The sequence below is a fragment of the Urocampus carinirostris genome, chromosome 1 (genome assembly GCF_059441175.1).
Source record: "Urocampus carinirostris isolate Australia breed hairy pipefish chromosome 1, RoL_Ucar_1.0, whole genome shotgun sequence".
NCBI classification, from domain to species: domain Eukaryota; kingdom Metazoa; phylum Chordata; class Actinopteri; order Syngnathiformes; family Syngnathidae; genus Urocampus; species Urocampus carinirostris.
The window spans coordinates 6,760,318-6,773,047 of record NC_142349.1 but is presented as its reverse complement, the minus strand read 5'-3'; the positions used below and the strand labels follow the sequence as shown (position 1 = coordinate 6,773,047).

Sequence of the window (12,730 nt, the reverse complement as noted above, 5' to 3'; positions counted from 1 at the left end):
TATTCCGTTACTCCCCAAGCCTGCACAAAATTTAGTCATTTTATTCATATTTAGTTTATTTTGTCTTTTATTAGCATATTTGGTATTGGAGTAATCCAAAAGTAATTGAAAGTAATCCAGTTAAAGTAACCCTACCCAACCCTGCGCACAAGAAACATATCACTGAAACGACACCTGTTTTCCAATATACAAAAAAAGATAAAGTGATGTCAAACATGTGCATTGAATCCCATGGTAGCTCCGATTCAACTATTTAAAGTGATTTAATTGTCTGAGGTGGCTTTGGGATTCGTGAAAAAAAGGACATTCAAAGGTTGCAAGGAGCAAGAACGCCTTCCTTAGCCAACGTCCAACTCCTGATCGAGACAGTGGCCAAGTCGGTGGGATACAGCAAGCAACCTCAAAGCGCCTGTCGGGACAACGAAAGGACGGGTCCGCCAAGAACTACAGCTTCAAATCCCTGCATCTCATGGTTCTGATCCCGACCTGGCCTCTAGGACTCCAGCTTCACCGCCTTGAACATCATTCATTGGAAACCAACTTAAACCAATTCATCCAATGGATGATGACCAGATGAACAAGCATTCATTTGTATTTTACTTTGGGGCCTGTAAGTTATATATTTAGCTTTAAGGATAACATCATAAGTGGTTCACAGTAACTTTGAATAAAAACAAAATTATTTGAATTGATCAAAACGTATGACCTTGAATGGAGACAAGCAACAAGGAAGGAAAATGTAAGTTTATTAACTTTTGAATGCCAGTTCTGGGCTTAAATAATGTTCACTTACTCTCTCCAAATAGTTACCCTTCTCTTCATTCCACATATGCCTTTACTAACTCATGAAATAACATTATTCAAGGTGATCCTAAATGACTATATGTTCTCATTAAGTGTCTCAAATTATGATGTGATGGCATCTTTCTTTTCTTCTTTCTTGACTTTTTTCTTTCTTTGTCGTTTTCCCATGGATTTGCTTTAGTTTTTTCTCTATTAATTGTTTTTTTCCACTTTGTTTTTTTTCCTATTCTTTTTTTCCATTTGTATTCACCCCCCCCTTTTTCCCCAGAATTCTGGAAAACCAAATAAAAATAAATAAAATATAGCGTTTTGATCACTTTGAGTCTCCGTAGTTTCTTTTTCCTTGTGCTTTAGAGTACAGCGACATCTAGTGGTCCAAAATACACAGTGTCCCTTTAATGTAAGTGCAGCCCACAAAAATTATGGATTAAATTATTACTGATTGATAAGTTCGCATATTTTTTTTTTATCCACATACCTGTCAAACTGTATGTTTTTGCTGTACAAAGTACGTCTATTATGCATTTTGAGTACAAGAAAATCTGTACGGAAAAACACAAATTTGTCAATTATGGGTACCATCCGGTATACCTTGACTATGACGAAACGGTAAATCAATCAAGTCAAACGAGTTCGCCGCGGTAGCCTTTATCTCGGTACCGGGTTTTTTTCCGTTGCAAACGAAGCGAGCGGTTTGATGCTACTGTGCACATGCATCTGCCGCCTCGGATTTTATGTGGTAGTTATGTAGTGAAAGGAAGTCCGTCTCTTTTTAGAAAACCGGCTTTTTCGGCTCAACTCATTAAAGAGAGCCGGCTCTCAAACGGCTCACTTGCTTTGATGCATTATTTTACGAATGATTATGTTGTATGAAGAAGTTAAGAAAAAAAAGAAGTATAAATGGAGAAAATAAAAAAGGAGAGGTTTGTGGTTATCCCTTTAATCAGTATATTACCAACAATAATTTAATGCAGAAAATGAATAAATAATTTGAATAATAAAATGTATTGCTCTACTTAATTATATTTGCATGTATTTTTTCCTTCTACAGTGAACGTCCAAGCTACTTAATTTTTGAACTTTTTTTATAACAAACCTCATTCATGTCGAGCAACTCAGTATCTCACAACCAAATGTTAATTAACTATATGATATAACGAAACACATGTACAATATACATGTTAGACTACATAAATAAACATGTTTGAAAAAAAATATGGTGTAAGATGATTTTGTATTTTGTAAGGAAAAATACAATACAATACAATACAATATTTTGTAAGGGCATGGAGCCGTGGAGGTTGACAGGTATGCATCCATCCATTATCTGCACCGCTTATCCACAGAACGGTTACAGGGGTACCGGAGCCCATCCCAGCTATCTTCAGGCGCAGTGGGTACAACCTGAACTGGTTGCTAGCCAGTCGCAGAGACATATTCTCTGCGACTGGCTAGATCAGATGTTTTTAAAGTTTTAGATCTTATTTGTGGGGAATCACACTTCTCAGCCTCCCTGGTAAGGTCTATTCAGGGGTACTGTAAAGGACGGTCCGCCAGGAGGTCGAATCTCGAATTCAGGAGGAACAGTGTGGTTTTCGTCCTAGCCGTGAAACACTGGACCAGCTCTACACACTCTGCAGGGTCTTTGAGGGTGCATGGGATTTTGCCTGTCTGGTCTACATTTGTTTTGTGGACTTGGAGAAGGCATTCGACCGTGTTACTCGGGAGGCCCTGTGGGGGCTGCTTCGGGAGTATGGGATACCACACAGTCTTATCCAGGCTGTGCGGTCCCTGTATGCCTGGTGCCAGAGTCTGGGCTGCATTGCCTGCAGTAAGTCGGATTCGTTACCGGTGAGGGTTGGACTCCGCCAGGGCTGCCCTTTGTCACCGATTCTGTTCATATCTTTTATGGACAGAATTTCTTGGCGCAGCTTTGGCGGGGATGGAGTCCGGTTTGGGGGCCTCAGCATTGCGTCACTGCTTTTTGCAGATGAAGTGGTGCTGTTGGCTTCCTCAGGCCGTGATCTTCAGCTCTCGCTGGAGCGATTCGCAGCCGAGTGTGAAGCGGCCGGGATGAGGATCAGCACCTACAAGACCGAGACCATGGTACTCAGTCGGAAAAGGGTGGCATGCTCCCTCAGGGTTGGGGATGAGATCTTGCCCCAAGTGGAGGAGTTCAAGTATCTTGGGGTCTTGTTCACGAGTGAGGATAGGATGGAACGGGAGATCGACAGACGGGTCGGTGCAGCGTCTGCCGTCATTCGGACCCTGTACCGGTCCGCCGTGGTGAAGAGGGAGCTGAGCCGAAAGGCAAAGCTCTCGATCTACCGGTCGATCTACGTTCCTACCCTCACCTATGGTCATGAACTTCGGGTCATGACCGAAAGAACACGATCCCGGATACCCGCAGGGTGTATGGGTTTTCCCTTAGAGATAAGGTGAGAAGCTCAGTCATCCGGGATGGACTCTGTGTAGAGCCACTGCTCCTCCGCATTAAGAGGAGCCAGTTGAGGTGGCTCGGGCATCTGATAAGGATGCCTTATGGACGCCTCCCTCGGGAGGTGTTCCGGGCATGTCCCACCGGCCGGAGGCCCCGGGGGTGACCCAGGACACGCTGGGGAGACTATGTCTCTCGGCTGGCTTGGGAACGCCTCGGGATTTCGTCGGATGAGCTGGAGGAGCTGGCTGGGGATAGGGACGTCTGGGCTTCCCTTTTAAGGCTGCTGACCCCGCGGCCCGACGATAAGCGGAAGATAATGGATGGATGGATGGATCTTATTTGTGTACATTTTTAAAAGATATTTGAGGACAGTGGATTTTCCTTTTTATCAGAAGTTTTATACCCGAATACCCGACTCGACCCTACCTCACGACGAACTTGCTCAGAGTTTGCAAGTCCTGGTTGAATGCTTGTTTTTGCCCGCCGGACCTTCAGATGGCGCTGTGAATGTTCCATCGACCACATATTCGTGCAAACACGAAATCCCGGAAGTTGCTTGTTCATCAAGCAGTTGCAAAGATGGCTCTCGCTAATGTGCTGAATAATGATTGTGCAGGTTTTTCTTTTTCCAATCGTCAATCGGATCTTTTTGATTGTGATCCCGGACTAAGTGGTCTGTCCCTCGAAACTACATGTGGAGACAACAGTAGGTTTACAATTAGAAATCCACTTCTGGCTACGGACGTGGATGGAGTCGAGAGGAAAATTGAATTCCTGCATGGGACCACTACTTTAGCGTTCAAAGTAAGTAGCCTGATTCTAAACAAATGTATGAGAGACACAAACGCCTAAAATAGGCTTGCCTCTACTTGTTTGTTGGTATTATACAAACAAGACAGGACATTTTTTGAATTACAGCGCTATGAAACATTTAGCATGCTAGCTTTATGATAGTAAGTCAGTAATTATTTTATGTCCCTGAGTGTTGGATAGAAATAAGTTTTAATCGTCAAAAATATAGCCACATAAGCGATTACAGGAGTAAATTTGAATTAAAATTTTACATATCATCATACGTCATTTTGCCACGAAACGCTAAAAAAACTGGACTAAGTAATACGTCAAACTAAATTTTAATTTACTTCAAAGGGACAGTGTGTCTTATAATGTGCCTCCTGGTGGTTACAAACTTCAATCGTTAAAAACACAACATTGGTTACAAATAGGAGGCAAAAACATGAACTATCATCGTATAAACATTCTTTTTTTTAATATGTGGAGAAATTAGCGTTTATTTTACAGAACTTGAGTCTTCAATGGAGCTGATTTAATTCTTGTACATCTTGCTGCTACAAATACCCTTAAAACAAAAACCTAGCAAAAGGCTGGGCAATAAAATTTTAAGAAAAGTGCTGGTTTGTCAATTTTATTCTATGGTTTCTATTCTTCCTTGTGCTATTTAGAACTTATTTTCTACACGATACAGTGACATCTAATGGTTAATACACAACTTTAAGGAATTGTGAAGAATGAGTTTCATCAAACCCTTACTTGGCAGCTTACATGTCGAATAACAACAAACATTTAAGACCTCCAAACCCATTCAGTAGAATTAATGACCATACATAATGATGATATGGAGCTTTTCTGAGGCCTGACATTTTTCAGTGGAATTGATGCAGATTGGTTTAATTGTTATAATTATTTTACAGAGTTTGATAACTTTGGTATGTTCATGGCTGTCATCCTCTGCCGTTTTTATCTCAGTTTCAGCACGGTGTCATCGTTGCAGTAGACTCCCGGGCCACGGCCGGCTCCTACATCGCCTCACAGACGGTCAAGAAGGTTATCGAGATCAATCCCTACCTGCTGGGTACTATGGCTGGAGGAGCGGCAGATTGTAGCTTCTGGGAACGGATGTTGGCCCGCCAGTGCCGCGTCTATGAGCTCCGCAATAAAGAACGCATCTCAGTGGCTGCAGCATCCAAGTTACTTGCTAACATGGTGTACCAATACAAGGGGATGGGACTCAGCATGGGCACCATGGTATGTGGCTGGGACAAGAGAGGACCAGGTAAATACATACCTAATTATATCAGTTGTAACTGAATTTGGTTATTGTCCTATAATAGGATTTATAAAGGTGTAAATAAAGTTGTAATGTAATCATAGGATTTTTTGACATGTATATCATTTTTATTGCACATGAAATCAGATTATCTTTCAATTTAGCAATATATGTTGTTGTGATTCTATAGCATAATATCTAGTTAGTTTTAAAATCGGTAAAAATGACTTAAGATTATATATCCTTCAGCAATTAAATAGAACACATACAGTTGAACAGACGCTCCCCTTCTTACAACCATTCAACTTATGAAAAACGGTAAATACGAAAAAAATTTGGGGTGTCAAAGTATTCGGACATTGCTGTTAGTTGGATTGTATAGTGTGTGCACCTTATTCCAAGTACAAGACAGTACTGTAGTGCTTCATTCCGCCGCTACCAGCGTGTGGCTCTGTGAGAAGTCACCCAGCATCCACCCGGAAGAAGAAATACGCTTTCTCTTCCTAGTTTGTGTGTAGACTTACTGCGTACGTGTATTGTATCTGTAGCGCGCTAAGAAATTTGACATTTTTATTGTTTAATATCTCGTGCATCCATTCAATATGGTTAGTGTAAAGTGTAAAGAAATGGGCGAGTCGTTTAATTTAAAATAAAAGTAGAATAAGAAAGATTGATGCGGTTTAAAAAAAATGGTTGCATCGCTTTTTTTGGGCCACTTTCTACCACGGAGGAGGAAGTCTCCTTACTCTTGAAGCTCATCTTCCAAAAGTAAGTTAAACTTAACTTTATTTATGTTTATAGAGCATATTATTTTATGAACTGTTTAATTTTAATACAAAACGATACTGGTTACGTATATAAACATACTTATATAAACCTTAAACATACAAAGTATAGCACTGAAGCAACTTAAGAACAAATTCAAGTACGATCCTATCTCGTTTTTAAGTAGGGCAGCGTCTGTATAAGTTCATCAAGATTGTATAAACAATTATATTATAGATTTCTGTGTCAGCAGAGGTTTCATCAACAGACTGTTTTTACATCTTTGACTGAATTTTTTTAAGAGTTAACAGGAACATTTTTAGGCCATCCATCATCTTGATAGGTGGAAAATTGTGCCTTGAACACAGCAGCAGTACGTCCCTAAGAATTTAGCGTGGCACTATAAGAGAGAGAGAGACAGAAAGGAGTTCTTTGAATCGACATAGCAAGAGTTTAGTTGTTTTGTTTAGTATTCACACATTGTTTTAGTATACATTTTCATAAACATATATATTTATATTAAAGCTTCTCCATTTCTTATGTTTTTATGATTTTATGTCTTGTTTTTATTTATTATTTCGTTTACAACTTTTTAAATTGTATTTTTTTTCTTTTATTGTTTGTACAGTGTCCTTGGGTGGCCTGAAAGGCGCTTTTAAATAAAATGCATTATAAAAAAAAGGGGGTCGGGGCAGCGAGAAAGAAACCAAGCCTCTCCTTCGGTTTTGAGCTTGGCCTCAAGATCTGAGCTAAAAGGGCAAAATAAAATGATGAATAAAAAGTGAAGAAGGCAAAAAAAAAAAACATTTTTTGTATGTTCATTTAAAGGTTCATAACCTAAATCTTAAGTACACAGGAAGGCTTTCATGCTTTACGCATTAGACTACCAACCACTTTTAAAAAACAAATCTATCGTTTTTCAAATACCAACAAAAAAATCTACTCCAGACCAGTGTTTTAGTCTACAGTTACTTTATTTTGAAGGGAGACTGTCTTTGTGCTAAATAATCCGCTCCAACGATTGCATTACATTTACGCTTTGGTAAAATCTTTGCCACTTACACTTTTAAACATGCACAATTTTTTGTTCTTTTGTTGTTGTTTTTTTAAAATATCCTGGAGACTGATTGTGTTTCGTGCGCAAAAAAATCTACCGCCTTTTAATCTAAAAAATGGCAAGATTGTTGCTTATGTATAGTCAACAGTCTCGTCTCCTGCACTCCGCATACACCTACGTCACCGCGACTGCCTCATATAAACTCACGTTTTATTTCGTAACTTACTTATCCTTCGACTGAATGTTTTATGTTTTCAGTTAGCACAAAAATGTGTTTTATAGTTATTTAAGGTTTATTTAGATGCTTTTAGAAAATCGTGAACAAACGAAATAGTTTTTAATTATTTCATATCAGGAAAATTTGCCTGTTACACGAGCAATTCGAGCTACGAGGAAAATCCTGCAACGAATTAAGCTCGTATCAAGAATTACCGCTGTATGTCTAAGTCGAGGCCCATGATTTATTTTTGTATCACACACCAGGAATTACTTTTCCTTAAAGACGGTGTTTTTGTTTCATAGATATTTGCACTTTATTCTATTCCAATCCTAATATATTTAAACATTTCAGTTTTAGTGAATTATAGAAAATGTTTATTTTGTTTTTGAACTAAATTTAGCCCACTTTTGCTAAAATGGAAACTTTTGTTCACTGAAGGGGCCTGTATAATATTGACGTATTTCATTAAATGTTCATGTAACCGAGATTTTCATACCAGAGAAATGAGTCTCTTGTGCCTGTTGAAAGTCCGATGTTACTGACACATTGCTTTAATTAATTCTATTGGAAAATAATTGTTGGGGTTTAGGTAAGTCCAATTAGTGCTCAATGACTACATGCTCATTTGAAAATTTGTCAACATTCCATCTGCCCTGCCCTCGGTTTGTAGCCATTTTTTCCTTTGTCTCTTAATCCATTTGACTTTGACACCCTTGAAAATTAGGATGTATATGTAGCTGGCAGAAATGACCACAAGATGGCACTTATGTTATGTCTTTTAAGTGGTTACCTATATCAGTGGAAAATCCTGCCACTTTTGATTCCCATGAACGGCTGTACATCACTGAAGGTACATAAAGAGTGCTCTTTAGTGACACAATAATGGCAGATCGATACTGCTGGGTCTGCTGGCCAGTGAGAGAGGCAGGAGGGGTGTTGAGTCCCAGCACTATACAACTGTTGCACATATTTCTCCGTCATCGAGCGAGATTGCTGTCAGCTTGTGGAAGCAGAGCCAGGCCTGTCCACAGTCAGTTTTTGTTTATTTTCTTTCCACTTTTATTGGCATGCTTTAAACTTCCAGACATTCAAATGAAAAAAATACATATTCTGTTTTTTCAATTGTGCTTTTTAAATTCAGTGGCTAAAGAGTTACAGTTATGGTGTATGAATTTAATCATCTCTGAACCAATGGGTAGTTTATAATTGACTTATGAGAAAACTACAATTCAAAAGTAAGGCGTATAATAAACATTAAACGAGTAAAATGTGAGAGGTTGCGCCACAATTTATTTAAACCTTTGCTGACTCCATACCTGACAGTAGAGCCTAAACTAACCATTATTTTAATTGTCGACTAGTCACCAAATGTTGAAAGGATTATTGGAATAATCGGTTGATTTTTAAAAATATATATATAATTATGTGGGGGGAAATATTTAAGAAACACGAGAAATGTGTACAGTGAAAATTATATTTTACATACTGCAGATTTGTAAAAATATTAAATACAATTCTAAAACCAATCAGGCAAAGTGCTTAGTCGGTAGTAATAAATCAATAGATAAACCTCAGTCCATTTTTTAGCTACTGGTGAAAAAAATATATTTTATTTTATCCCTGTCTACCAAGAAATTGGCTCATCAGCAGTGGTAGAATGGCAAATAAAGCAATTATGTGCGTTTTGTCAAGTGCATTCAGTGGTCTACTGCAAAGTCTGTTGTAAAAGAATGTAGCGATTCTCAGCAGTTTGAAATCAAACGTTTTTTTAAACAGAAATTTGTTCTTCGGACTGCATGCATTTGACTTCAAATATGTTTTTTAGGCACAGTCTGTTCTAATGCTCAAGATCTCTTTTACAGCCAAATATACTCGTATAAAGTGTACAATGCATCTCATCAAAACTGTATTGGCTTGAACTTTACTTAGATCTTACCGAGGAGAGTCAGACTCCGTTTTGTCATCTGTCTGACGTGCTCTTTAAATGCTGGTGTGTCACCGATCTACCGCCATGATAAGGCGGGCTTTGCAAACTTTGCAAGGAGTCTTTTTTTACCGGCCGTATGCAGGCTTAAATGTTCTCAAACAGAAGACATTTTTTTTAGACGTCGATGCTGTTGACTCCGCCTTTTCTGTATGTTTATGTTATTGACATAAGCGCTGTTTCGCATGTTAATGTTGTGGTGCCTCTAATTGAAACGGTGTCTTTCGACAATAGTCCACAATAAATTTTATTGTCGACTAGAATTGATTTTTGTCAACCGCGTCGACTAATCTTTTCAGCCCTATTGAAGGGTTAGGCAAATGGTAATGAGTTAGAAGTACAGAATTCAAAAGAGAGGGTTGATATCAACAGACATCGAGTACAATGTGAGGCGTTGAACTACGATCATTTTAGTTCAACGCCTCACATCTGACGTTTAAAGTCCGTCACTCACATCCACTGCTAGTCGCAAAATCCTGCAGCCAATTACACAATCTATGAAAACAGTGTCTTGTCACGTTTCCCAGTCCTAATGGAAGGATCCCCTATCCTTCCGGTTAAAGCACACATCTACTGTGTTCTACCTTTAATGTGGTTTCCAGTCTAAAGATGAAAATTTAGTTTGTCCTTACAAAAAAACCCACAGATGTGGGAAGTGATTTTTATTTTTTATATTTCTGATTCTTTTTGTGGGCCTCCTCATCCTCTTTCATGTGTGGTACTCAACACAAGAGGCTTCCTGTTGCTGTCCGCCAGCACCATTGTTTATAACAAGTCCTTAACAGTTTTCAATTGGAACAGGCAGGTGTCAGAGTGGCAATTTTACCCCATGTATAGGCAGCGGCCGATTATCAAGGCAAAAACGACAGGCTGAGGAAGCTGCAATTTGTCAGCTGAAATGAATGGTGAGCTAGAAAAGTGGCTCTCCATAGCGCTAATAGTCTGTCACTAGTTAAGCACTGAATGTGCAATCTGTGGGTGTTTTGTCGATTTTTTTTTTTCCCGCCCCTAGTGATAGCTGTGTATATTTGGCTGAACAAAAAAAAAATCACACGATTTCGCTTTGGAAAGTGTCATTGAAGCACTTGGCTGTTTCATAAGCATTTATTTCCAACTGCAATTTAGTGGAGGAGTTTGTTATGTAGACTAATTGAACATTTCTTCCCAAAAATGGCAATGGTTTTGGGGTAAATGGTGCCCCTATTTCTGTAGATGATTGTTGACTAGGCAGCGCAGTGGTTAGCGCGTGTGCGGCACAGTTCTGAGATCATGAGATCGAACCTCCTGTGTGGAGTTTTCATGTTCTTCCCGTGAACCCCGGTGTCCTCCCACAGTCCAAAAACATGCATGTTAGGTTAATTGGCCGGTCCAAATTGTCCCTAGGTGTGAATGAGCTGGTGAGCAATGGCTGGCAACCAGTTCAGGGTGTCCCCTGCCCACTGCCCGAAGATAGCTGGGATGGGCTCCAGCAACCCACGACCCTACTAAGGATAAGCAGTGCAGATAATGGATGGACGGATGGATTGTTGACTATGTGACGCCCAAGACGTGTGACACCTGTTGACTTTACGTACATGTGGAGGTCATAAACTTGAGTAAGTGCTTGCTAGCAAGTGTGAAAGGTACATAATGTCTGCTGGCCTTGTTTGTGCTCCTCTAGGTGTGTGGTGCATCGAACTGCAGATCAGGCTGCTGGTCGATAGTTAATTTTTGGCAGGTTTGCAGGGGATCAATAATTCCCCGAGATGGGCCCCAGGGTGTAAAATGATGTGGCTCGGGCATCGTCAGCAGGTCCCGCGGTTTGCTTCATTTGACTTTGAGTGGATGCAGCTGTTGCATCTTCCGTCTTCTTTTTGGAAAGGTTGCAGCTGCTCTTATTAGCACTGGAGGAAGCAATGCGCACACGTGTAATTTCGCTCGAGATAAAACTTCTGGTCAACAGCGCCATACTCATCTTAGCTCTGGGGCTACATGTGGGGGGAAAAAACTTAAGAGTGAAAAAGAGAAAGGAGGAATGACAATAGAAAGAGAAAGAGAGAATGAGGCCAAAAGATTGTGAGTGAAATGGAGAAAAATAGAGGGAGAAGAGGGAGGAGGAAAAAAGAAGGCGAGAAAACATGAGAGAAAGAGTAAGAGAAAGAGAAAGAGGGTGGGCGAGAGATAGAGACACAGAAAGAAAAAATAGACAGGGCAATAGACAAGAATTAAGAGAGAAAAAAAGTGTAATCGGAGAGAAGAGAGATGAACAGTGAGAGAGATAGAGAAAAAAGATAGAGAGCGAGACGCAGGGAGGAAAAGGGAGAAGTAAAAGACAGACAAATTGAAAAAAGAGTGAGAAAGAGAGAAAACAAAAAGAAAGGATGAAAAGTATAGTCACAGTTGCATTTGAGATGGCTACTGGCTTTGTCAACATCAAGTGGACATATTAAAAACTGCAGCTCATGTCTTGTAAGAGGGATTCTATCTGTTACCGGCCTGATCTGGCTTGTGGGATACATATTTGATACCCCTGCTGTGAGTGTTCAGACGGCAGTGTTCTGACCAAACTGCTTTCTCCTTAGGACTCTACTACGTCGACTCAAACGGGAGCAGAATCTGCGGCGACATTTTTTCTTTGGGATCGGGCTCTGTCTACGCCTACGGCGTGATGGACAGCGGCTTTCGTCAGGATCTGAGCGTGGAGGAAGCTTGCGAACTCGGCCGCCGCGCCATCTACCAGGCCACGTACCGTGACGCCTACAGCGGAGGGCAGGTCAACCTCTACCATGTCCATAGTGAAGGCTGGACCAGGATCTCCCAGGATAATGTGCTCGACCTGCACCATAAATACAATGATCAGGCGTAATTTGTCAAATTTAACTGATCAGGTTTGGGACTGAGATGTCTTTTTTTCTTCTGTACCCAAAATTGAAGTTCTGAAATGTCTTTCTGATTAATAAAAATAATTTAAAAAAGATCATCCGGTTACTGCCTGCTTAATTATTTTGTTACATTAAAGTAATGGTGTGACTTTTGCTTCTAGGTAGTCAAGATCCTTACAATAATATCCCCAAATTAAGCTTGTGCTGTATCAGGTTTTTAACAAGAAAAGCTTTTGTAATAACATTCCAATGTTCTCACATCTTTATTTTAAACACCAAATAAGATGAAAAAAACCCCACTAAAAATGAATAAATAACTCAGAAATAAATAATACAAGAGGAGATATAATCGACAAAAGAAACCACATATAGTATAGTTTTTAACCAGTTCAGTTGCCTGTATAAACTGTTCTTAAACTTGGAACTTTCTAAACATGAGCGGAACAGTGAACATGAACTTTTCTGAACATGGCTTCTCTTCCCTACTCCTTGCTGGTAGCCAAATAACCCCCCAAAACGATTAAAAAATTG

The 12,730-nt window shown here is 39.8% G+C and overlaps 1 protein-coding gene across 1 annotated transcript; it reads left to right on the top strand.

The window, feature by feature from the left end:
- Positions 1–3,776: 3,776 nt before the first annotated feature.
- LOC148373348 (proteasome subunit beta type-5-like) lies at positions 3,777–12,294 on the top strand. The gene is made up of 3 exons (XM_088349994.1): positions 3,777–4,048; positions 5,012–5,318; positions 11,900–12,294. The coding sequence occupies exons 1-3, from the start codon at positions 3,824–3,826 to the stop codon at positions 12,181–12,183; spliced, it is 816 nt and encodes a 271-aa protein (XP_088206120.1). The 5' UTR covers positions 3,777–3,823; the 3' UTR covers positions 12,184–12,294.
- The last annotated feature ends 436 nt before the right edge of the window (positions 12,295–12,730 follow it).